General features: G+C 40.0%; 3 protein-coding genes across 7 annotated transcripts in view; 1 reads left to right on the top strand and 2 right to left on the bottom strand.

Annotated features, from left to right (window-relative positions):
* The first annotated feature begins 157 nt into the window (after positions 1–157).
* On the top strand, positions 158–11,608 carry Drep2 (DNA fragmentation factor-related protein 2). Of its 2 annotated transcripts, none has more exons than XM_064685415.1 (3): positions 158–1,439; positions 7,032–7,302; positions 7,359–11,608. In XM_064685415.1, exons 1-3 carry the CDS (start codon positions 1,428–1,430, stop codon positions 8,543–8,545), a joined length of 1,470 nt encoding a protein of 489 aa, XP_064541485.1. In that variant the 5' UTR covers positions 158–1,427; the 3' UTR covers positions 8,546–11,608. The 2 variants fall into 2 exon arrangements, with proteins under 2 accessions (XP_064541485.1, XP_064541486.1); XM_064685416.1 differs by lacking the exon at positions 158–1,439 and adding an exon at positions 4,524–4,696 and having other exon boundaries at positions 7,016–7,302.
* A 1,875-nt stretch (positions 11,609–13,483) lies between these two features.
* Myd88 lies at positions 13,484–16,603 on the bottom strand. The gene is made up of 5 exons (XM_064685382.1): positions 15,159–16,603; positions 14,804–15,081; positions 14,559–14,727; positions 14,288–14,477; positions 13,484–14,224 (listed from the first exon to the last, which is right to left on the bottom strand). Exons 1-5 carry the CDS (start codon positions 15,667–15,669, stop codon positions 13,813–13,815), a joined length of 1,560 nt encoding a protein of 519 aa, XP_064541452.1. The 5' UTR covers positions 15,670–16,603; the 3' UTR covers positions 13,484–13,812.
* Positions 16,604–20,485: 3,882 nt separating this feature from the next.
* Positions 20,486–24,252, bottom strand: part of LOC135430666 (uncharacterized) — a 64,358-nt gene continuing 60,591 nt past the window's right edge. For 3 of the 4 annotated variants that reach the window (XR_010436664.1, XR_010436663.1, XR_010436665.1), the window contains one exon: positions 21,057–21,193. Coding sequence is in view for 1 of the 4 variants with exons in the window: in XM_064685427.1 (XP_064541497.1) it covers positions 21,018–21,193 (176 nt within the window). In the remaining 3 variants the exon portion in view is untranslated. Of the gene's footprint in view, positions 21,194–24,252 lie in introns of all 4 variants that reach the window. The other variant, XM_064685427.1, reaches the window with a different exon arrangement.

Genomic DNA, 24,252 nt, shown 5'->3' with positions numbered 1-24,252 from the left:
AAACAAGGGACAGTTTACTATATTTGGTAATTCTGTTAGGTGTGCGGTATTTCTGTTAAATGGCGAGTAAGTTGCTCGATTAATATCAGTGTTGTTAGAACTCGATGCTGCCTCAGTGTTCAGCAACGTGACGGTTAGCCGTTTTTAGCACTGGGCCTCTGCGGAGCATTGATTTGCGTGTTTGTTCTGTGCTTTTGACTGTTAAAATGTGTTTGTTTTGTAATTAAACTGCATTAGTTTCGTGCTTTGAACAAAAAATATTTATACTAGAATTCGTTTGAAAATCTTCGAAAAAAAAGTGAACACGGAACTCGTCTGAATGAAGTGAAAAGTGACAAATGAAAGGCGTGGGTACTACCAATACTAGAAAATAGAAGCAAACCAAGAGATTAAGCGTGTCCTGTATGTACATATGTGTGCGTGTGCGCCTTTAAGATTTTGCTCATGTGCCCATTTTTATTGTTGTTCTAATTGCCAACAAAAAACAATAAATAAAAAACAAACGCGACAATTAATTGCAGATCGGATTCAAAAATGTGTTCAATGTGAATAAAATGATAACGGTACACACACACGCACACAAACACTGCCAACAGCAAATCTTCGCCGACATCGCAGCCGCACCTACGTACATATATGTCGATATGTGTGTGTGTGTATTATAGTGGGTGTAGGTGTACGTAGTTAAAAGAAAAATAAAATAAAATAAAATAAAAGTGATAAGCGGCAGCATTAATGCTATAGCAAAGCAATTAAATAAAGAATTGTTTAAATAAATAATCAAATTGTACAAGGCAAATACCAATACACACTCAGCAGGAGCAGCAGCACCACCAACATATGTACGTATGTACACACACACACTCACACCTACATACACCACGAAAAAAGGCATAGAGAGCCGAGCCAAAGAGTGAGAGAGAGAAAGCACGGTGCCAAAAAGGAACGTCAAAAGGAAGAAGCAGCAGTAGAGCAGCACACAGCATCGGCGCGTTGCGGGAAGATTGAAAATAAACGTGTAGTAGAGAATTTTTGAAGCACACTCCACACGCCCACCAACCAACCGCCCACTGCCGCCGTTCTCCCCAGCGAGTGCCCTCTCACCGCCACCGCTACCGCCAACGCTGTGCGGACATACATACAGACAAACACTCACACACTTACGCAGACATACATACAAACAGAGACTCGTATGCGCGAAAAGTGTAAGCCGTGCACAGTTGTTGTTGGTGTTGCTGTTCCTGTTAGCCGCCGCCGCCAAAGGACGACAGACGCGACGGCGACGACGACGACGACAACGCCAACGACCACGTCGACAACGACGACGCAGAGGCAGAGGCAGAGTCAGAGGACGTGTTGTTGTTGCCGTTGAAGCCAACGCAAATGGCAGACCCTCTAAGCGGGCCCTGCTTTTGAGACATGTCGTAATGGCCAGAGAGGTAAGTGAGATTTCTTGCGGGCTAAGCGAAATGGCGTGAGGCGAAAAGTGCGGGGGTGCCGGCCCACACACACATACATACATACATACATAGTTATGCAGTGCTTGTGAATTAAAATATTATACACATATACATACTGTTTTTGCCGTTACTTCTAACATAAAACTGTAACAGTAGCAGTAACATATCTCTCCACTCTCCACCTATCGTGTCGATTTACAGTTGTTTCCCAATTCCGGCCTGTCTTTACTCTCCGCTCATTTGTTTTCAACTTAGTCGCTGAGCTGCGTTGGCTTTGGGTCTAAGCCCCCGTTAAGCATTTTATGTGCGTGCGTGTGTGTGTGTGTGTGTGTGTGCGTATGTCAGTGTGTGTGTGTGTGTGTGCATGCTTTATGCAGTTTCTTCATTTCGTTTCGTTTTGCTTTGCGGCTGAGTGAATAGCTTTGACCCAAATAACTATGGTAATACACCCTACTGAATGTGCACATGTAGCTTTTGTTGATGCCCTGCGTTTCGTACATTTACTTTATATATTTTGTTGTTGTTGTTTATGTATGTGGTCTGCGGGTATGTTTTTATATTTTTTGTTTTCCTGCGAGTATCCAAATTTATAGTAACAGCCCAACGCAAACATACAAGCACACACATATTTGTGCGTATTTGTTTGAATGCAACGAGTTGCACTTAATGACACTCCCATATCAGTCTGCATTAAGCTTGTGGGCGGGCGGCTAAGCAGCACTCGCACATGACCTACATGTTGATTACATTGCTCTTAAATACAGTTGCAATTGCAGTGGATTTATTTTAAGCATATAAATCATTAACTAAATCACGAACTTTTTCGTTTACCAGCGCTTTGCAACAAGCAAATATTATATATTTTATTGTATTTTTGCATGCAGTCCAAAACATAGTCAGCTTAAAGGCGCTGTTAACATTTTGGGTTAAAATGTTGTATTTTCTTACATCTGGCAATGCTGTGCTGAGAGCCAGAGCGAGCTGCTGCACATGAAATTGCAATATGTCGCTGCTCTCGACAAAGCAGCAACACTGGCGCTTTGAATTAAAAAAAATATACCAATTGTAACAGTATTTAAATTATGACAAGATTAACACTTTTTGAAGATAATTTGGAGTAGAAATGGGAGTAGCTTTTTAAGGACAGAAGAAGGAAAAGACAACGTAAACATTATAATTTTTTTATTTAAAATAACTAGGGAGTAGCAATAGTTGCTTATATTATATGCCTATAGCATACTTTTTAGCGCTGCAAATATGCAAACGTAATTAGGCGCTCAGAATGTTGACTGTGTCCTGCTGTCGATTTACAAATAGAAAAACTTAATTCAAAAAATTGATTCAAAATAAATGTTTACCCAAAGCGCTGCTTTGCTTAAATCAACTACTGCAAAGCGGAGCGAACCAAATGAAAATGAAAGCGAGCCAATTGCAACCTTGTGCAACTTTTCAGCGTCCCCCCACCCCCCACTCGCTATGCATAACTGTGCACCTGTGTGTGAATGTGGCTGAGTGTGTGTGTGTGTGTGTGTGTGCTTGTGTTTGTGCCTAATTGACAGAGCTTCTGGCATTTGTGTGGCGGCTGGAGTTGGGCGCTGTTTAGCTGTGAGCCACTGTGCATCCTGAATACTTGTGGAGCGTTCGTGTGTGCGCCCGCCCGTTTTGTTAGCTGTTAGCTTTAGCGCGCCCTGATTATATCACATTCCAAATGTAGGCCAAAGCACAGATGTTACTGGCAAAGAGAGTGAGTGCGTGTGTGCAGAAAGAAGTGAGAGCGTTGCAACGCATAGTGCAGTCGAGTAGCTTACGCGTTAACATTTAATTTACTACAAAATACGCAATAACAGAGCGACACACACCCACACACACAACAGCACGCACACACATGCATGCATGCATAGGAAGCTTTGCTCGCAACTTTCGCTCTCATGCTCTCTTTTGCATTGCATTCTGCAGCTGCAGCAGCAGCAGCAGCAGCAGCGCCGCTTAACAGAGTCTGTTAACGGGAGACAGGAGCAGGCAGGCAGCCCAGTGTGTGCCAGGCAGCCAGCCACAGCCAGCAAGGATGCTACTTTCGTTAACGAGCGCTTTACACAAGCTACGCGATTCCGCTGGCACATTGTTAAAATATTAAATTTTTAACTGGGTGTGACAACTGCAACGGCAGCAGCAGCAGCAACTACAAATCATTTTTGTACAAATTTCAACAGCCCAAAGCTTGTGTTAAATGTGCTAAAAAAAAAAAACGAAATAGAAAAAAAAAACGAAAACGAAACTGTGCCACACAAACTGAAATCGAACGCAGGCTCAGAGCACCTGGCCCCAGCCTCTGGCTCAGGCCCAACCTCAGCCCCAGTTGCCCCAACCCCCCACCAAATGAAAACTCGGCGGTTTCAGGCACACGCAAGTGTAGTAAAGTGAAAGTGCGAAGGTCAACTCTTGACAACTCTGGCGCCTGCCCAGCCCAGGCCAGCTGCTGCTGCTGTGGCCCAAAAAAGAAATCAAGAAAGAAATTCCAACGAAAAAAAATAAAAAAAAAGACCTGTCGAAAAGCCAATTTCTCATCGAAGATAATAATTAATACTCGGTGTTTTTTCTATTATTATTAACTACACAATTTTGTGTTTGTGCGTTTTCTTGTCTTTTTATTTTTGTTTTTTGTAAGTGCGCTGCAATTTGTTAACATTTTTGTAGCCTTACGCGACGAATTTTCCAAATGGCATTTAAACAACTACAATAAAACGCGTTTAACTTAGATTTAAGCTTGGAGCATTATAAGCATTTATAGGATTTTATAAACATAATTTTCTATATGCAAAAAAAAAAAGAAGAGGAACACAGTGCGTGTGTGCATTTTATATAACAGTTTTTATGAGGAAAACCTAAAATAAAACAAACATTTAACATAATATAACATACAAAATGTTAATTTTATGTGTGCCGCGTTGTTAATGTTATTGTCTACGCTGTTATTGTTGCTGGCAACTAAACGAATCGCATCTAATTGGAAGTAGGCCTAATCAGAATCGCATTAAAGTGGCTGGGAAAGGTGAAACGAGCACTTGCAACACCACCACCATGTGGTCCAATGCTCTGTGCACATTGGGCGTGACAAAGCCACTGTGCAACTGCCTGAGCATCAGACAAGTGGCGGCAGCGGCCGCTGCTGCTGCGGCAGCCAACCAAAATGCTGGCGCAGCCATAACGACGGGACCGACGGCTGCGACAAATGCACCATCTGGGGTAAAACAATGATGATAACTAATTACCGTTTCATACATACATATCTATCAATCAGCAATCCCCCCACTCCCTCTCCTTTAAAAATACATACACGCCCCTTTGCTGCAAAAGCAGCAGCAGCAGCAGCTGATGGCCATATGGCAGCAGACTTGACCTATCCCAATGCGCGCTTGCAGCACACATACAAACACAAGACTCTGCCTCTTCCGCTCTCGCAGCCTGTTGTGTACCTCTGTATGTGTGTGTGTGTGTGCGTAATACTGATTACACTTCTCTACAAACTGCAATTGCAATTGCAGCTCGACTGCCAACTCCAATTTGACAAAAGCAAATGTCCAATAAGCAAATGTCAAAAAGTATTTCATGTAATTTTTCATAGTTTTTTAACTCGGGGTTGGGTGCATGCTACATCTACACATAACTATGTATATTGCTGTGTATATGTGTGTGTGTGTGTGTCTCTTCATATTTTTTTGTTGTTATTCAGCTCGTGTGCTGCACTCGTTACTGGGTCACTGGAGCGCCACACTCATGTCCTTGCAATACATTAAACATGCTTTCTGCTGCTGCTGCTGCTGCTGCTTGTTGTTGTTGTTCTTGGTGTTCCTTTCAGTGAAAGCTCTGTTAGCTAACAGAGCGCTGTTAGTGCACAACAGCTGTGACCGCTGTTAATATATAATGAAAATCTCAAAACTTCGCTTTGGTTAATGTAAATTGTTGTTGCGTTTACCGTTTCTGATTTGTGGGCGTGTGTGCGTGTATGTATGTATGTATGTGAGTTGTATGCAATTGTGTGCGCTAATCCCGTGCAGATCGACTGAACTGTAGCTGGCAGCGGCCTTGACACTTGCGCCCCTTTTTTAGCGACTACAAACCTCAATTAGTAGCGTAACTTATGACGCTGCCCGGGCCTGCCACACCCACTTGTCACACACACACACACAGGTGTCACACCCACGCCCAAAAATTGACATATGTGTGCACATGTCGTACATATGTGTATATATACATATATATTTATTTATATGCCTTAAACGGCGTGCTTACTACAGTAAACTCTGCCTATGAGAAAGCATGAGGAGCAGAATTTAGTACAGATTTTAGTTATATATTTATATGCCATCTTAACTTTGTTTAAAAGAGGTTTGTTATCAAGGTCAAACTTTTTCTTTTCTTTGAATCTTGTCAATATTTTGTATGAATGTGGAATCTGTATCTTTATAGTCAGGCGACTTAAACATATATTATTTTTTATTGACTTTAATTTATTTGCGTGTTTTAAAGCTTTTTGTTTGGCAGATTTTACTTAAGATCGGGCTGTGATAAATGAAGATTTATTGAGTTGCTTTATGTTATCTTAGGTCAGGTTTTTTTATCCACGTATCTTTTAAGAAACTAAATCGAGCTTAACTAGCTTTTATTTATTGCTTAACTGTGCTTCTATCAAAAGTTGAATATCTTATGAGACTCGGAATATTTTAGCATAAATTCTTTATACGAAAAAATCGTGTAAAATGCTTTTTCATATGAAAAACTAATTTGTTTTTCAAAGTATCTCGTCCACACACGCGAATTACGAGTCCTTTTGTGTTTCTTCCGACATCGACCTACTATATCATATAGTTTGCACAGGAATATCGATTGAAAATTGGGTTTTTATACCCTGAACCCATTAAAAATGGGTAAAAAGGGTATTATGTATTTGTGCAAATGTATGTAACAGGCAGAAGGAACCATCTCCGACCCCATAAAGTATATATATTCTTGATCAGCAACAACTCCCGAGTCGATCTATCCATGTCCGTCTATTTGTCCGTCCGTCCGTCCGTCTGTCCGTCTGTCCGTATGTTTGCACGCAAGGATCTCAGAACCTATAAGAGCTAGAGACTTGAAATTTTAGCTGTAGGTCCTCCTAGTGCCCGCGCAGATCGAGTTTGTTTCCGATATTCGATAACTTGGCTCGTTACCAAGTAATCGATAAAAATCGATATCGAAATCCTGTTTTTTGAGCAATTTCGCCAAATAATATGAGCTAGAGTCACTTAACTTGACATGTAGGATCTTGAATAGTATATATATATCAAGTATCTTTCATTTTATACCTATCGCCTGTCGGAAGAAGAGGGTTCAGGGTATCCCCTAGTCGGGAGCTCCCGACTAGAAACTCTTACTTATTATTGTATGACAAAGTATGGGAATATATCATACATCAGGCTGTTGCTCTTAGCCTGAACTATTCTTAAAGAGACCTTTAATGTATTTTTAAACTAGCTCAAACTAGTTGTAACTTTATGGCATTTACCAACACTGACTTTGATTTCTTTACAGGAGTCTCGCGGCAAGCGACCACTGAAAATTTGGGATAGTTGGCGGAATGTGCGCAAAGGCGTCGTAGTTGGTACATTTGAGGAGCTATTGGTGCGCGGCAAGGACAAATTGGGGGTTCCTGCTTCAGAACCCGTGCGCGTTGTTCTGGAGTGTGATGGAACCCAAATTGAGGATGGCGAATACTTTCGCACCCTGGCCAACAATACGGTACTCTTGCTGTTGAGGCAGGGCGAACGATGGTATCCCACGGGTGTGGATGTCATAAAGGCTGGTAAGTGCTTGGATCTCTTACCATACTTCAATCCACAGCTCACATATTATTTGCAGCTATATCAGCTATACCGAAAATCGTCTGTGAGACGATCCATGCACTGGAACTGCACGATGAGACACCATCTTGGAAGATTATGGATAATAAAGGGCGTGTCACGGTCGTACTGCACTGGGATCAGCGCCAGGGTGGCGGTGGAGGAGGCGGCGGCGGCGGCGGAGGAGGAGGTGGTGGTGGTGGAGGAGGCGGCGGCATGTGCATGGGCGCCGGCCTGGGCAGCAGCAATGGACTGCTGTCATCGGACAAGTACTCGCCCTCGAAGAAGGGACTCTCTGCGCAAAGTTCGCTGGATAACAAATCGGTGTCGTCGCAGTCCTCACAGCCGCGCTATGCCAGCCCACAAATAACGGTCATCAGCGACGAGGGCCCGGCGAGCATTTACCATCCGGGCGGCGTTGTCCTGCCGCCAGGCGTTGTGATACCCGGCAGCAATCGCCGTCTCTCCAAGCAGGGCGGCTCCTTTGATAGCGCCGTCGGCGCGGTACATGTGCATACGCCCGAGTGCGCCCATCATGCGCACACGCCCAGCCGGGCGGGCAGCCCCAGCACCACGGAGTGCGACTTCCATTGCTGTGCCCTGCACGAGGAGGGCCGCAAGATAGCCGTGCACAAGAGCGTCGCCACCTCGCCCATACAGGACGGCAGCAGCAGTCCGCAGCAGCAGCAGCTGCAGGCGCATCAGGCGACGCTGGCGATGTCCTCATCGGTTATGGATCCTATGCTGGGCGGCAGCGGCAGCAACAGCGGCAGCATGCAGCGTCGCTCGTCGGGCGCCAAGGGTCATGTGCGCTTCCTGGACATTGCACCGGAGCGCGACAGCTCCGAGAGCGAAACGGAGAACACGGTGATGGAGGATGATAAGACGACGACGGAGAAATTTCTGTTGCTCATCGATCAGCTGTCTGTCGATCAGAAGCGCCATCTCAGCATCAAGGATATCGGCATCATACTGGAACGCCTCAATTCCAAGATACTGGACGTGGAGCGTCTGGATCGTGAGTCCGAGTCGGATGATTGTTATAACTGGACGATAAAGGCGACAATACGCGGCGATGCGCTGCGCGAACTGGGCGTCATCTACAATGGCAACTACTATGCCATATCCGAGCATCCTGGCTACAAGGAGGAGCTCGAGGAGAACGGCGAGGAGGTCGAGGAGGAGGACGAAGAGGATAGAATTTAAACGAAAAAACAAAAACTAACAAACAAACATTTATTAACAAATTCCAAAAGTGGAGAAACGATGATAAAAAGGTATCAATAATTAGCGCATTTTTAGACACGACACGCGCAGCGGCAACTGGCCACGCCCCGAACGCCCTCACACACAAACACACACACACACTTATAAAAGAAAACCTATTATGAATTATAAAAGAATTAAGTAAAACCAAAGAAACAAAAACAACGGCAACCGCACATTGTACAATAGTGAAGTAAGCAACAAAGTGGATAACAAAAAAAAAAAACACACACACACAAAACGAAACAGAAATTAACATAAAGGATAACAAGGATGATAACAAATTCAGAAGCCAATAGGAACGAAACGTTTTTCGTAGCATTTAGCGAATTTGTCATTTGGCCGGGAAAACAACAAGTTGTAAGCGATTCGATTAACGAACCGATAATAAGCACATAAATTAACAAAAAAGGTATTTCTGTTATTGATTTTTTATTATTATTATTATTACTATAATTATCGCTATATTTATTATGATTGTTGTTAACGTTGATTCATTTGTGTGCCAAACAGCCTAGCGCATGCCTTATTTAGTTGTAAAAATCAACAAAAAAGCCCCTAAAACAAACCATTTCTCAGCTGTCAAAGTCGGGCACTTAAATGCTCCGATTGTTAACTAACTAAACATCTGCTTGGCACTGGATAAGGTACAGTGAAGGGTCTCAGAACGAACAACTGACGAGTTTTAGTTCTTTTTTAACACAATAGCCATAGCTGAAGCTGAGAGAAGTACAACTTTTCCTTTATATAACAAATAGACTTTTTAATTTTGTGCCATATTAGTTTCTAAGTTTTTAAATAATATGCAGAGGAATATATGTTAAATTCTAGTTAATTGTTTAGCAAATATGTTTTCAAGGAATAACCTGTTATTTTCAGGACATATCTTTTAAACGAACAACTCGAGTTCGTAGTTGTTCGCTCTAGCGAGCTTTCACTGTACATATATCTAACTGTAGCAGAGTCCAAATTCAAACGTGCCAATGTATGTGTATATATATCACTATATGCATATGTATGTGCATACTTTTGTGTAGTTCCTCAGTTGTATTCCTTAAAGAGCACATTGGTATATTCTCTATAGAAAAACGAACCCAATTTACTTGCAGTTGCTTTCCATGGCTTCCATATATGTTGTTGTTTCCTAACATTCTATTAGGCTATTATAAGTATAAAACAAAACAAAAAAGAAACGAAACAAAGAATATAAAAATGAAAAACATAAGGTTAAACTTTCCCTCTCGAATCAGCATTTCAAAACTGCCGTTATTTGTAGTGTTGTAAAACGTTAACATAACAGTCGCGTACAGCCCCAGCCCCAAAATGGGTAACACTTTTGGCATTAATCATACTCCAAATGTAAATGGAAATGATGCGAATGCGAATGATGATAATGAAAATTCAAACAATGATCGTCTGGCTTAATGATGATTACGTAATTAACTGTAGTTATATACATAACATTGTAGTAACTAAATCAAGACGATGACGAAGAAGTTGATGATGATTAAGAAAACCTAAAGAAATCATCAGACATTTTATAGCAATGAAAACACACACACACACACACACCCATACCGCACACACACCACTATACCCAAACTTTTATGTTCCTCTTTTAATATCAGCGATGCGAGCATTGTGTAATTAGAGTTTATAAAGTATGTCTAAAAGCCAAACTAACATTAACATATTACATACAAATGAAACACTGCCAAAAATGAAAAAATGAAACAAAACAAAAAAAAAACAAAATGAAGAAAAACTTGCATTTCTTATGTTAAATTGTTAAACAATAATGAAAATTCCCCCCCTAATTCGTTTGGATCGCAATTCCATGAACTATTGTAATTGGGTTAAGATAATTGGAAAAGATGCACAACAACAAAGATAAGAAAACCCCTTTGAATATTGTTGTGTAAAATTGTACAAATTCTTCGGCGCAGCTCACAACTCTGGTCATATATATGTTTATATATACATATGTATGTCAAGTGCCCCGATAAGCTTATATATATATAATATCTCTGCTCAAACCCCGACCACCTTTCAATCAACTATGAAAATAGCTATAGATAGGGTATTTCCGTTCGGCTTATCAGCTCTTCAGCTGCTCAGCTCCTCCTACACCTCTCTCTCCCCTCGTTGCCCCCCGTCGTCTGATTGTGCTTGGAATTAAATGAATTTTCACCCTTTCCCCCAAATTCCTTACCTCGACACGCATTGGGACAGAACAGATTAATGCTCAACAAGAATTTTGGAAAGCAAGCGTTTGTCCAAGGCACAAATTAAATGGAAATCAAATCGATAATTGATTACAAATGATAATAAATACAAAGAGTTATAGCAGAGAAATAAAAAACCAAAAACGAAGCTCACAATTAGCAAAAAAAAAAACAAATGAAAAAACGAATTCATTAGCGTTGTTTTAATTTATTAGTAAGTCAAGAAAAAAAAACACACAACAAATAAGAATGAAGTAAATAAAAAAAGCGAAACGTGCAACAAGAATGATATATGATATAAGCCGCAGAGTACAGTTTGGGAGTCATGATTAAATAGAGAAGAAGAAGTCAAGTGCTGCAGTGCACAATTATAAATATACATATATAAACAAATTAAAAGAAAAACAAAAAAGCAAAAAAAAACCTATACATACTCAAAATACAATGCATTACATACATAATAAGAGAAACTCGCAGTATATAACATACAAAAACTCAAATTTCCATACTGAATACTGACTTCTTCAACTGACTTCCATAATCATAATCATTGTTAACATTTAACTATAAAGAATTGCGCTTAAAAGACAAGTTTGTAGTACATTTTGTTTTGTGGAAGATATAGTATGTTCCCGACTCTTCACCTAGGTTCGAGACAGTCCTCCTCATTTATCTTTTAGCCAAGCCCGACAAAAACTTAAACACGTAACACTCTGTATAAATGCAATCAGTTAGATTTATAAGATGAAACCAACAAAAAAAAAAAAAAAAAAAGAAATGATATAAGAAACCCCTCCCAATGAAGGGAAAACCAAAATCATTTGCATTAGTTAAGCTTGAAAGCGGTTGGCTATGGAAAAGCGGCAAAAGTAAACAAGTTGGGGAAAATAGTTGAAAAGTTGCAAGAGCAAGATTATACGTTACATTGTTTTAATATTACAAATTACGAATAAATTGATCAATTAAAATATATACAAAAAACCAAAAAGGAAAACATAAAAAAACAAATTAAGTGAAAGCAAAGAAAACCAAATAATGAATTGTTTTTTATTAATTTTGTTAAAAATGCAAATAAAACTTAATAAATAAACAAAAAATATACATATACACATACAACAAATGAAGAACAGAAAATAAAGAAACAAAAAACCAAAAAAAACAATTCAATTAAAAAGCAAACAAAAAAAGAAAACAAAACAAAGTTAAAATAAAGAACAAGCTCAAGTTGTGAGAACAAACAACAAACATTTGTTCAAAACGTAAATGTAAAACATACAAAATAAAATTTAAAAATAATAATAAAATAATGAAACAACACACAAACGAGTAAAAGGAGCTATTATAATAATTATAAAAGACACACACACACACACACACATGTAAGGCATGGTTAACACATTTGAAACATGCAAAAGTAAAAATACATAACAAATTAACTAACAAAGTAAACATTCATAAAAAACAAAAAACAAAAATTGGACTAAAGTAAACATTCACCATGGGTAAAACAAAAAACAAAAACCAAAAACAATAACAAAATTCGATTACAAGAAACATGAACAAAAGTAAACAAAAAAACAAAAACAAAACAAAACCAAAAACAAAAAGGTTATTTATGAAGCGATTTAAACAATAAAATGAAAAATAAATACAAAAAAAAAAAAAATTTAAACAAATTTGAATTAATTTATTGCAACGGCCGAACGGAAATGAACTCAAAGTGAATTTAACACACATTGACATGAGATCGAGTTCAAGTTAATTATTGCACAAAGAAACAAGACTGTTTATTTAACAAGAAAAAAAAACATAAAAACTTGCTTTTCCATTTAACGTTAACTACAAAGATTGAGCGCTAGCAATTATATAGTATATAGTATATGGTATATGGTGCATATTATTTAAATGTTTATTGCCCGATTTCGAAGCAAACACACATTAGCTCATTCATAGAATTGTTTAAGTACGGCGTATGCCAGAGCACGCGACTTTTTCTTTTCGTGAAATATATCACCCAGGTTGTGCAAGTACAGGTTATTATATAGGCGCGTGACTTATAAATAGGTATATGTATGTGTGTGTGTGTGTGTGTGTGTGGCACATAAAGCGTTGCTCAGCTCCACTTTGCGACGACAATTACTTAAAAAAAAATGTGACGAAAGCTGCGGCTTTATCAGACACACACAGCTGTCATATGCTTATATACAAACTAATATATATATAGTACAGATACATGTACATTATTCATCAAATTCACACACTATATCTAACGCGCACAAGTTATTCATCATTCGTTTCTAGACTGGCGAGACACACGATTACGACTCGAGAATGCAAACAAACTGGGCGGTATTTGTCTGAAGGGGGGTATGGAGAGGGGGAGGGGGCACAGTGTGTATCTCTATAAGGCTGGGCGTTTGTTTGTTAAGTTAATTGAATTAAGTAAGTCACTTATCAGACTCGTGACTAACAGCTAATTGCGTGTGCTTCGATTAACCTTACAATTGGCAATTCGTTTGCAGGTTTGTTTTTGTTTTCTGCTGTTTTCTGCCGTTTTCTGTTTTCCAGGCACTTTTTTAGCTCTTGTGTGTGTACATATGGTTCTTTATAACTAGTATAGATTATTGTCTTTACATGTGCGTGTGTTTGTGCGTTTGTGTGCGTTTATGTATATATATATATATTGTCTTTATTCGTTGTTGACTTACATAGATTAACAAGTGCGTCTAAATACATTTAAGTTAGTTGGCGTTTCTTTTTTTTTTTTAGGTTTAGGCTAAAGATTACAAACGAAAAATCACTATTAAATGGAGGGTGGTTGGTGTCGCTATCTGGTGACTCGGTGACTGGTTGATGGATTGACACTGTTGTTGTTGCATGCCAATTAAACTGGTCGCAATTTAAGGAAATTCACATTCACACAGGCAGCATGCCACGTGTGTTGCCAGCGAAGCTGCCTGCTACTTTTTTGCTGCCTGCCAATCAGCACGGCGTTTGCAGTTTGGTGGTGCTGCGCGTAAACTTCTTCAGCAGCTTGGAGCTCCACTTGTTGGATCTCTTCTTGTTCTCCGAATATGTTGATAGATTGGAGTTGCTGGCGTTGAGCGTGCTCTGCTGCTCCTGCATGTTGATGGCGCTAACCGAATGCGCATGTCGGAGCGGTTTGCCGGCGCTGCCGTTGCGCGGCGAGGTACTAAAATTGAGCGTCAGTTTCTGCAGCAGCTTATCCTTGCGCTTGACTTTCAGTTCGGGCAACGGCGCCGTCGTGTTGCCCGACATCGACTTGAGCTTTGTCTCGCTTAGATTCCAATCGGATAGATCCGTGACGTCCGCATCGTTGATAAGTATGCGCGGCGTTTCCGGCTGTGAAGCACTCGCTTCCGGTGCTGTGGGGCTGTGTGGAATACAAAGATTGAGTTGTTATGGATGCAGTTGCTCCAGTTGTTGTTGTGCTTACGTGTAGAGCTGCTGGCTGGCGCTGTATATGGACGCAGTGTCCACATCCTGCAGCGAACGGGCCAGCTTGTCCCAGAAATTGAACAGGCTGGAGGTGTCCGTGTAGTTGACGTGCGTATATATGGCCAGCGTCTGCGGTATAATCATGTTGTGCTTGTACAATATGGGTATTATCTTGCGCGTGTTGTTCTCTACAAGAATTCAATTCAATTCAATTCGATTCGATTAACAACAATATTAAGCAGATGTCCCCTTTCGTTTGTGTTGCCTACCGATTTGCAGCTTTTGCGTAAAGTTGACCAGATACGTGTTCTCGCGACTCTTGAGAAACTCATCCGTGAGAACGACGATCAAATGATTGCAGCGCGTCGCCATGAACTGTGACAGCTCGACATGCTCGAACGGCACGCCCAGCAGCAGGTCCCGATGCCTCAAGAACAGCTGTGTGTGTGAGTGTGTGTGTGTGTGTGTGTGGGTTATATCGTGTATTTATAGCAGAGATTTTGGAATAGTTTACCTTGAGATTATAGGGCGGAGACTCTAGATTATTCATGATGTCTGTCGCATGTTCAATGTCCGCCTCGGCGTACAGCACACAGGCATTGTATTTGGGCAGCGGCTGTCCATTCTGCAGGCACTTCTCGTCGTCAATGCTGAGCAGGTTGACATCGCGGGCCAGGCTATTGTTGTTGTTCCGCTCCAGGCACTTGACCGTGGGCGTGGGACTGTCGCGCGCGGATATGGCCAATTGCTCGAGCTGCTGTTGCTTCACATTGTAGCGATTTGTGTCCTTGGCTGGAATGGGAATGGGAAATGGTTACTCTCTCTCTCTGGCTGCTCTCTGTCTCATATTAGGGTAGGGTAGTACGCACTCAGATTCTCCTGTATATCGTCGCGCACATCCCAGCGATCGATGATGCCCAGAAACTGTTCCAGATGCCCCACCTCGGCTGTCTGTGGATTATGCTTGATCCAGCTGTTCAGCACCAGATCCATGGGCATATTCGCGAACTCATCCACATAGCCACGCTGGCCCGACAGCGACGCAATGCCGCGCCAGTCCCGCTCGTAGCCCTCCTCGGAGCGCAGCACCTTCTTGCGATTCAGCATGCATGCCAGCTGGCGGCGCGTCTCGCCGCTCAGCTCCGTTAACGGTGTACGGTTAAATCCGGCTGTGGCAATGGCGCCCGTGATGGGCTCCGGCCCCGGTATCACCATTTTCGGATAACGATAACGATCCAGCCGACTGACGTCAGTGGTCGTCTGTTGGGGGGAATGCGAACGGGTGTGTGTATGTGTGGATGCGTGCGTGTTGTGTGCCGAATGTGAATGTGAATGTGTGTGCTGCTGCTGATGGCATACAAATTGAGGGCGCATTCGCATTCGCACTTGGCGCTTGGGCAATTGCAATAATTTGTTTCCACTTTTCACTTGATATTTATCAGCTGCGCACAGGTTATCAGTTAAACAATAAAAGAGTTGCGCGTGAGTCTCTCGTTAACTTATTTCGTTTTTCGGTGTTTACCGATGCTGTTTTTTTGTCGTCGACTGAGAATTTGAAACGTCGCCGCGCGTGCGTTTGCGGGTGGCCGTTCGGGCCGTTCTGGTGGGGTTGGGTACGGGGGTTGAGGTGAGTTGGGGTGGAGATGTATTAAACGGCCGTGCGCGAAATGTGCTGAACTGACCTCGAGCACCTCGCGACGCGTCACCGAGCACGACGTCGACGTCGCTGCCGCCGCCGCTGCTGCTGGCTGCTGCTGATGTTGTTTATATGTCTGCTGCTGTCGCTGCTTTTTTGATTGTCTCTCTGTGCACTGTCTGCGACCCCTGCGCCCTGCCCCTGCCGCTGCCCCTGCCCTGTGCGTTGACCGTCTGCGCGGAAGATTTTGTTTTTAAATATTTTCATACACACACACACACACGCACGCACGCACACAATCACGTTGGCACACGCGACAAACGCTGGCGGGGTATGGCAGGCAGCTAAACACAAAAATAAACTGTTTTTCTTCGTTTCTTTTCATTGAGCCGTGCGCGACTTGCTTGTTGTTTTGCTGATCTGCTTCTGTTTCTGTTGCTGCTGTTGCTGCTGTTACTGCGGCGGCTGTGGCTAGGCTGCGTTGTCGTTAGTCGAATGTTTATTTAGTTTGTTTGGATTTAACGTTTCGAATGCTTTTGTTTTCCTCGCGTAATGCAGTTTATTTACTGCCGTTGATTGCTAATTAATTGTGTTCGTTTCCCCATTTTCTGCGCAACAGGCTTTCTGTTAGCGTTGTGTCGACTCGTTCGGAATAAGTTCGATCGAACGATTCACTGAACTAAACTAAGGCCCTGACCGTTGTTCATCTGGTTCTCTCTCTAAGCATAACATTATGCGCTACCTTGTCACTCTGTTGCGATAATGGCTAGCTAACTGTTATTAACAGTGAGAGCAGCTGCTACTCACTGATAAGCGAGCCTTAACAGAGCGCAGTGCTCATCGTTATTCTATTGCTCATCCCTAATGTTAATAGATTTGGATGGGTAGGTCATTTAACATATATTTAGCGAGCGCAAGCTGTTAAACGTACTCTTATTTACCTACGTGAGGAGTAAGTGAGGAGTGAAAGTGTTAAATTTTAAGAATACTGTTAGCAATCGACTGATGTGGCAACACCAAAATGTTGCGGCAAATTTAAATTGCAATTTGAAAATTAGTGGAGTTAAGAGCGACGAGAAATATGTTTAAAATGCAATAAAAATGTAAATAAACTACTTTTGATCAACCAGCCCCTCATACTTACGCATCTGTTCCATTAAAAGAAAATATGCCATTTCCATTTAAAAATTCCATTTATTTTCATTGTTTTCATGTTTGTTCAAGTTGTTTTTATTTTTTGTTTTGTTTCGCATTTCAATACCTTTCAGTTACAAATACACTGATATACTAAACAGGTGACACAATTTGATTTGCATTTTTGTTTGTTATTTAAATTTAATATTATATTTACTGCTTGTTAGTTGAGTTCAACATTTTTGTTTGATGAATAAAACGCTGAATGCGTTCAAATGTTTGATTTCCATTTTGATTTCGAGCAACAATTAACAATTAAGTTTGAATTCTTGCACATATTAGTTATTAAATTGATGTTTTTTGTATTTTGTTTTTTATTCTTTGTTAATCAGATATATGTACATACATGGGCATCATCGTATGTATGTACACTTGTATAAACTAATTTATTTACCGCAAGTCGTCAACTTTTGATTTACATACGTATCAAGCATCATTTCATTATTGTTTTATTACACTTAAATTTCGCTATTTACATTTTTGCCATGATCCTTGTGTGTGTGTGTGGGTGTGTGTGGGTGTGTGTGTGTGTGTGTGTACTTTGTAAATAATTGCTCAAACAAAGTTTTTGACACTTTCAAAGGCTACTCAAGTGTTGAAGAGCTTCTTTAAATATTGGAAAACAATTTGGAGCCTCGACATCTGAATTTCATTGATGAACTGATTACCAAGTACTTTTGTTTGTTTGTTTTTTTGTTTTACTCTTCTTTGTATTGTATAATAATTCAGCTTAAATGTTATTAAGTTTTGTTTTGTTCTCAACTAAATTAATTTCGCTTTTCTGTATTATTTTAGTTATATATATGTATATATTCAATTTACTTATGTTAAATGCAATTACAAAGTACTTTGCTTTTTGCGAAATTCCATTTCATTTTAACATTTAATTCAGATTTGTGTTTGCCTTGAGCCTTAATGCAGCTTATCCTTTGCTTTCTAGCTGTGTTCGTGAGTGTGTGTGTGTGTGTGTGTGTGTGGGAGTTTACAAAGATGTGTGTGCATATTTATTACATGCTTTAGGCATTGTTTGTGCATGTGTGCGTGTAGTTTTAGTTCGTGTCCTGCCGAAAGTTAAATTGATTGCGCAATGCACCTGCCAAAAATGCAAATTTTACCTATGTGAACTGCAGTTAACTAGCGTGTAAATGTGTGCGTGTGTGTGCGTGTGTGTGAGTGTGTGTGTGCGGGTGTGTGTTTGATTGTTTAATTTGTTATTCATTATTGCATTTGCTGCACGCATTTAACTTAAACTTCTTATTCGTTTAAGTCGTCTTTCGAAATTGATTTAATTTAAAGCTTTTCATTTACGATTTTTATATTTGTTTTTTTTTTTACCATGAACTCTGTATTGCAAAAAATGAGTTTGTTTTTGATTTGAAATACAGTTAACGTTATTGACATCGATTTAGTTTGTTTAATTTAACTAAGCAGCTCTATTAGCTGCTTTCGATATACACACAATTATTATTCTAGTTAATTTGTTTTTATATTTTATGTTTTTCTTTTGATAATTCTCATTTTCGATTAGGCACAATCTTACACAAAAATTCGGGCTGTTTCTGCTACCTTTTGACGATCTTTAGTTTCGCTTGGAACCGTTTCCTATTCCACCAATTATTAAGTAATCCTTTCACTATTTTCTTCAACTTCTTTTATTAGTTAGACCGGAGCAAAGAGCAAAGCAAAAGTGTTGACTGCGTACTGTGCCTGAAATTGAGCTTTGAGTTGCTTTTGCGGCTGAAACCGATAGAATATATATATATATATATATATTTATATATGCTTCAAGCTAAGGTTTTTTGAAATTGGCAACAGAATAGTTACACACACACATACACACACACGCATATAAATACAAAAAACTAACACATTCAATTGAAGTTGCCTGAAGTTTGCATAGCTAAGACCCAGATCGAAATAATATATATATATATATGTATATATATCTCGATAAAGCACAGTTATCGTGCACATTTACACATTTACAATTGCACAAAATTGAACAGTTTTCGCAGCGACATTTTCTTTGCTTTTCATTTTGACTTATTTTTTTTAGCTAACTTTAAAATTAATTTGACAACAAGCTCGTTTTGCACTTAAGTAACATTTTTTTCTTTTTGTTTTTTTCAATGGTTTTTCTTTTAAATTGTATTTTAATATTTATTGTTTAAGGTCTAGTTTATTTGCTATACAACAATTATTTGCGCCCTCGATTCCTTTCTCCTTTTGAACTTTGGCGCACGCAAACAAAGTGTGAATAATGCTAATGCATTCCTTTTATTGTTATTATGAAAATTGTTTGGTTTTTGTATTTTGTTTTTATTTGTAGTTTTTCCTAGTTACCATTTACTTAAGGATACAAAAACTTTTTGCCGCTTTTAACGTGCTTTTACACTTACGAATACTTTTCAGTTAACAACTTTGTTTCAGATATACACAACTATTGACCAACTATTATTATTTTTCGTCTATATGCCAAACGCGCCGCACACAAGTTCGTATCGGGCGGGAAATGTTAAAGGGTGGGAGGGGGGAGGGGGGAGGTGTATTTATTCGATGGGTTTTACTTTGAAATTAAAGTTGAGTTTATCGAGTTAATCAATTGAATTAAAACTGGAAATGAAACCAATGAAGCACTAACTAAACTAGCGAAACCTTTGTTTATCATTCGTTTTAATACTCTATACACAAAGGAAACGGGGTATATCTCTATTACATTAATACTCTAGACACCGAGGAAACGGGTTATATTTGTTACTTCGATACTCTAGACACTAAGGGAACGGGTTGTATGAGAAAAGGGTAGAATTTAATATGTAGTTCTCGTGCCAAAGGGGAATCTATTTTTATAGTGAAGCAAGAGCTTAGCATACTACAGTGTGCGCTCGTAAAAAGGAACCTCTAGCAATGTCTAGAAATTAGAATGTTTATATTAAAAGAAGGTTAAATAAGTTTTTCGGACTACTGATTACTTTTCGAGAGCTCTCAAAGCTTTTTTGGCACTGGGCACAGAGTATCTCTAAGTCGTTGACTGCAAACTCGAAAATGTTTTACTGTTTTTGGGCGTGGCTTGGAAATTATATAGAGAGAGGGCGGCATACTTGTACATTAGCTAGCGCATTGGCAACAACAACGATGACTACGTCTAGTTCAAGACGTAGAAACAGATCCTAACAGATCGTAACAGATCGTAACAGATCGCAACAGATCGTAACAGATCCTAACAGATCGTAACAGATCGTAACAGATCGCAACAGATCGTAACAGATCGTAACGGATCTTAACAGATCGCAACCGATCGCAACCGATCGTAACAGATCGTAACAGATCGTAACAGATCGTAACAGATCGTAACAGATCGCAACAGATCGTAACGGATCGTAACAGATCGTAACGGATCGTAACAGATCGTAAATTACATTTAGCATACATGACAATAAATACATTTTTACAATGCATCGAACCAACTTTATAAATAACATATTTTTCTGCCCACACAACTGAGGCCTAAACTGGATCACTTTTTTGATTTGTTTTTGTTTTAGTTTTCGTTTTAGTTTTAGTTTTTGTTTTTGTTTTCTTACAACTTTGACTAACAATCTGCTAAATACTCGTATTGTGTTTGGTTTGTTGCTTAATTCTGCTCCGCATATCAAACAAATAGGTTGTTTTTTTTCTAAATTTTTATCAGCTTAATTAGTTAATTTTGTCCACTGTAGCGTCCCTTCACATGCTCCAATTCGTTTAATTGTAGTTAACAAAGTGTTTTTTTGTTTCCTATATTGTGCGCATAACTTTTGTCGGTTGTTTAGTGTTGAACAATGCCAGTGTCAGTGTTGGTAAATAGTAACAGGGCACGCATAACCCTCTGCCATTAGAAATGCCCGTCAAGCGTTTGTCATGGAATCTGCAGCAACTGCTGAGCCAGATGTTGCTGCTGCTGCTGCTGCTGCTGCTGCTGTTTCGCCTGATGCAGCAGCTGCTGCTGCCGCTGCAGATTCAGCTCCGTGAGGTTCTTCATCATCAGAGTGCGCTCCAGGTTATCGCGCATGCTGCGCTCGTTCTCCTGACGCACTGGTCGAAACAAACAAGAAATTTAACAAGTTTAATAAAGATCGGTTAAATAACATATATAATGTTTAAATATAGCATTTGTTTAAGCTCTAATGGAACAAGTTTTCGTTTATGATTATTTTTTTTTTGGCACTTTTCACGCTTCGTATCCTTCTTCTGTTGCATTTCGTTTAAACTGCAGTTGAAGTAAATGCCTGTTGATGAATTCTTGAATATAACTTTCATCAATCCAGACTATTTACTTTAAGCACAGTTCAACATTTGTACGCGACGCGACGCGCGTTCTGTTTCCGTTTCCGGTTTATCGCCATATGCCAAATACAGCCCTGGCCCCAGCCCCAGCCCACGCCTGGAGTTTTTCGATGTTGTTTGCGCGACGCTTTTGTGCATTTTACAACACTTTTAATTAATGGCAAACAAATTGACTTATGCCATGTGGGCGTGGCACGAACTGCTTCTGCTGCTGCTGCTGCTGCAACAGATGCTGGTGTAAAGTGTCAAAAATTTGTTTGCCAATCAATCACATGTGCACACACTGGCAGCGGTAGGTGGGGGAGGGAGGGGGGGAGTGGGGGTGGCAGAAAGTTGGTCTGCCCGCAGGTCTGATTGTGTTTCGAGCTGTTCGCTTGGCCCACAACTTGTTTGGTTTTACTTTGTTCCGCTTTTTGGTAGCTGTCGTTTTTAGTTTTTTTTTTTAGTTTTTCCAATGATTTAACTTGATATTGCAACACAGTTGCTGCAACTGTGGCATGTTGTTTGGCTGCCGCATCTGCATGCGTTGCAGCTGCAAATACTCGCTCTCGTTTAACCCTGCCTGCACCAAATGTGCGCTACAAAAATTTAATTAAAAAATACTTGCCCCAAATGGCAGACTCCATCTCTCACACACACACACACACGCACACACACAGACCCACAAAAAACGTCGACCAACTATTCAAGTAATTTACGAACGCTTTTATTTAATTGCAAAATTAGTTACTCGTTTATTAAAGCCAAAAAAAATGGGATATGGATAAGCCTTAAGTAGACGACTGTGAAGATACCCTGTAATATGTGCGTGAATATGAAGGCGAGCTTGTTTAAAAATATAATAAAATATATAATAAATAAAATAATAATTATAATAAGTAATAATAATGTCAGAGATGCTTTTTTATGCCTGTTAAAGACATTTGCACAAATACATTCGACCCTTTTTATCCCTTTTTGATGGGTTCTGTGTGTAAAAATAATCTCAGTTTGAAAGCGTGAAATCATACTTTTAAGTAAAAAATAACAAGCTAAGAAAATTCGGACTCGCAAGCGTTTTACTGTAACAGTGGCCACTCTTCTTCAACTAACAACATTTAAAAAGAAATTACAGGGTATATATGAAATATATTGTAGCAATTCAGGCGTTGCGAAGAGCTCACTTTATTTGACTTTAAGAGCTTAACAAATCACAACTTGACAAATGCGGCTAACAACTCCCTGGGGCAACAGCTTTTAGAGGGTATTAAAATAACAAATTAAATTTAATATATGCACAAGGCACAAGAATGCGGCTGTGCCAAAAAAAATTAACTGTAGCTGGGCAAGCGTTAAAATGAAGAGGGGCAAGTTGCAAGTGGCATGAGGCAAGCGCACAAAAAGCTCAAACAAGAGTCTGGAGCGGATCACGTGCTCTGTGGTTGTAATCGTTCTGTCCCGTTGCAGCAGCCGCCAGGCGCTTTCAGGCGTAGGCGCAATGTGTTAATGACGACAGGGGGAGGGGGGGGGGGGTGAGGGGCAGTCACAGGTGACGCTGCAGCTGGCTGCCATTATTCACTTGGCAAGTGCCGCACACACAGCTACCGAGCACAATGGGGCACAGCCCGCGGCATGTGCGTGCGTGTGTGTGTGTGCGTGTGTGTGTGTGCGTGTGTGCGTGTGTGTGTGCGTGTGTGGCTATTTGAGACCAATTAACATAGAACTTTCCCACTGGTAAACAAGTTAAATTGTTAACAGCCATTATGGGCGCTCATAAATGCCGCCGTGTAACTTTCAGCCTCACTTTGTCACTGGCTTTGTGTGCCGTGTGACCAGCTGTGTGTGTTTGTGTGTGTGACCAGGTGTGCTGTGTGTGTGTTGCTTCTCTGTGTCTTTCATGTTGTTTAATTATAAATGCGGCGTTGAAAGCAACAGCAGCAACCGGCCCGGGCAGCTGCCTCCTGATGTGCCGTCATGACGGATGAAGACCGACGACTATGTAACTACAATGTAACTAATTAGTTTCCTGCCTCCGAGTAGGGCTGAAGTTGCTTCACTTGCGGCGTGCAGGTGCTGTGTGTGTGTGTGTGTGTGTGTGTGTGTGTGTGTGTGTTGTTGTTGTTGTTTTGTTGCTCTTTAATTGAAATTATTGATGCAATTTTGAGGTTTCCCTTTTTGGCTTTGCCTCAAATATGGGCAAAGGCTATTAAATGCAGGTTTTCACAAAATGAAAATAAAGCGCATAAAGGAAAAATTAATTACGCTGAGCTGCGTACCTCGAGGAACTTGAGAGAATAGAAAATATATATTTTATAAAGTAAAAAACTAATAAAAAATCAATTAGCAAAGTGTTTTAATAAGAAAATCAGAAAATTAAGGTGAAATAAGATAACTACAGTAGTTACTTGCATAACGAAATAAATTGAAAGATTTTAAATAATTTTACATAAATATTATATATAATTATAAATTATTTCCTATAAAATGGGGCTAGAAAAAATGCTGAAAAAATCTATTTAATGTATTTCGGTATATTAATTAGAAAGCGTTCGATTTAGCGAGCGACCACTGTACTTGGCATTAATCACACTCTTTTTTATTCGAACTGAACTTAGGGCGGATTTTCGCTTCAAACTAAATTAATATTTGGGCCCTTTTTAAATCGGCTTTTAGCTCGATTAATGGATTTCTCGCTGCAATTGAAAACACCTTTAAAAAACTGTTATTAATAATTGTATTTCCTCTTTTCATTGTTGTTTCTTTTTTTTTTGTTGTTGTTGCTTATCATGTTCAATATTAATTTCGTTTTTCGATTATTTATGCTTGTT

The sequence above is a fragment of the Drosophila montana genome, unplaced genomic scaffold (assembly GCF_035044405.1).
Source record: "Drosophila montana isolate Dmon_TW-CO22-7 unplaced genomic scaffold, ASM3504440v1 contig_3031_1, whole genome shotgun sequence".
Classification (NCBI taxonomy): Eukaryota; Metazoa; Arthropoda; class Insecta; order Diptera; family Drosophilidae; genus Drosophila; species Drosophila montana.
The sequence above is the reverse complement of the archived record's forward strand: the minus strand, read 5'-3'. Positions and strand labels throughout refer to the sequence as shown.

Bases quoted from the DNA above. Each gene is read 5' to 3' on its own strand.
- Myd88 (XM_064685382.1), bottom strand. From the start codon at position 15,669: ATGCGAATGCGCCCTCAATTTGTATGCCATCAGCAGCAGCACACACAT. The intron at 15,082-15,158 runs GTGCGTACTACC...TTCCCATTCCAG, and splicing joins CGATATACAGGAGAATCTGA to CCAAGGACACAAATCGCTAC. The intron at 14,225-14,287 runs GTAAGCACAACA...TATTCCACACAG, and splicing joins GCCAGCCAGCAGCTCTACAC to CCCCACAGCACCGGAAGCGA.
- Drep2 (XM_064685416.1), top strand. From the start codon at position 4,539: ATGTGGTCCAATGCTCTGTGCACATTGGGCGTGACAAAGCCACTGTGC. The intron at 4,697-7,015 runs ATCTGGGGTAAA...ACCAACACTGAC, and splicing joins ACGGCTGCGACAAATGCACC to TTTGATTTCTTTACAGGAGT. The intron at 7,303-7,358 runs GTAAGTGCTTGG...TATTATTTGCAG, and splicing joins TGTGGATGTCATAAAGGCTG to CTATATCAGCTATACCGAAA.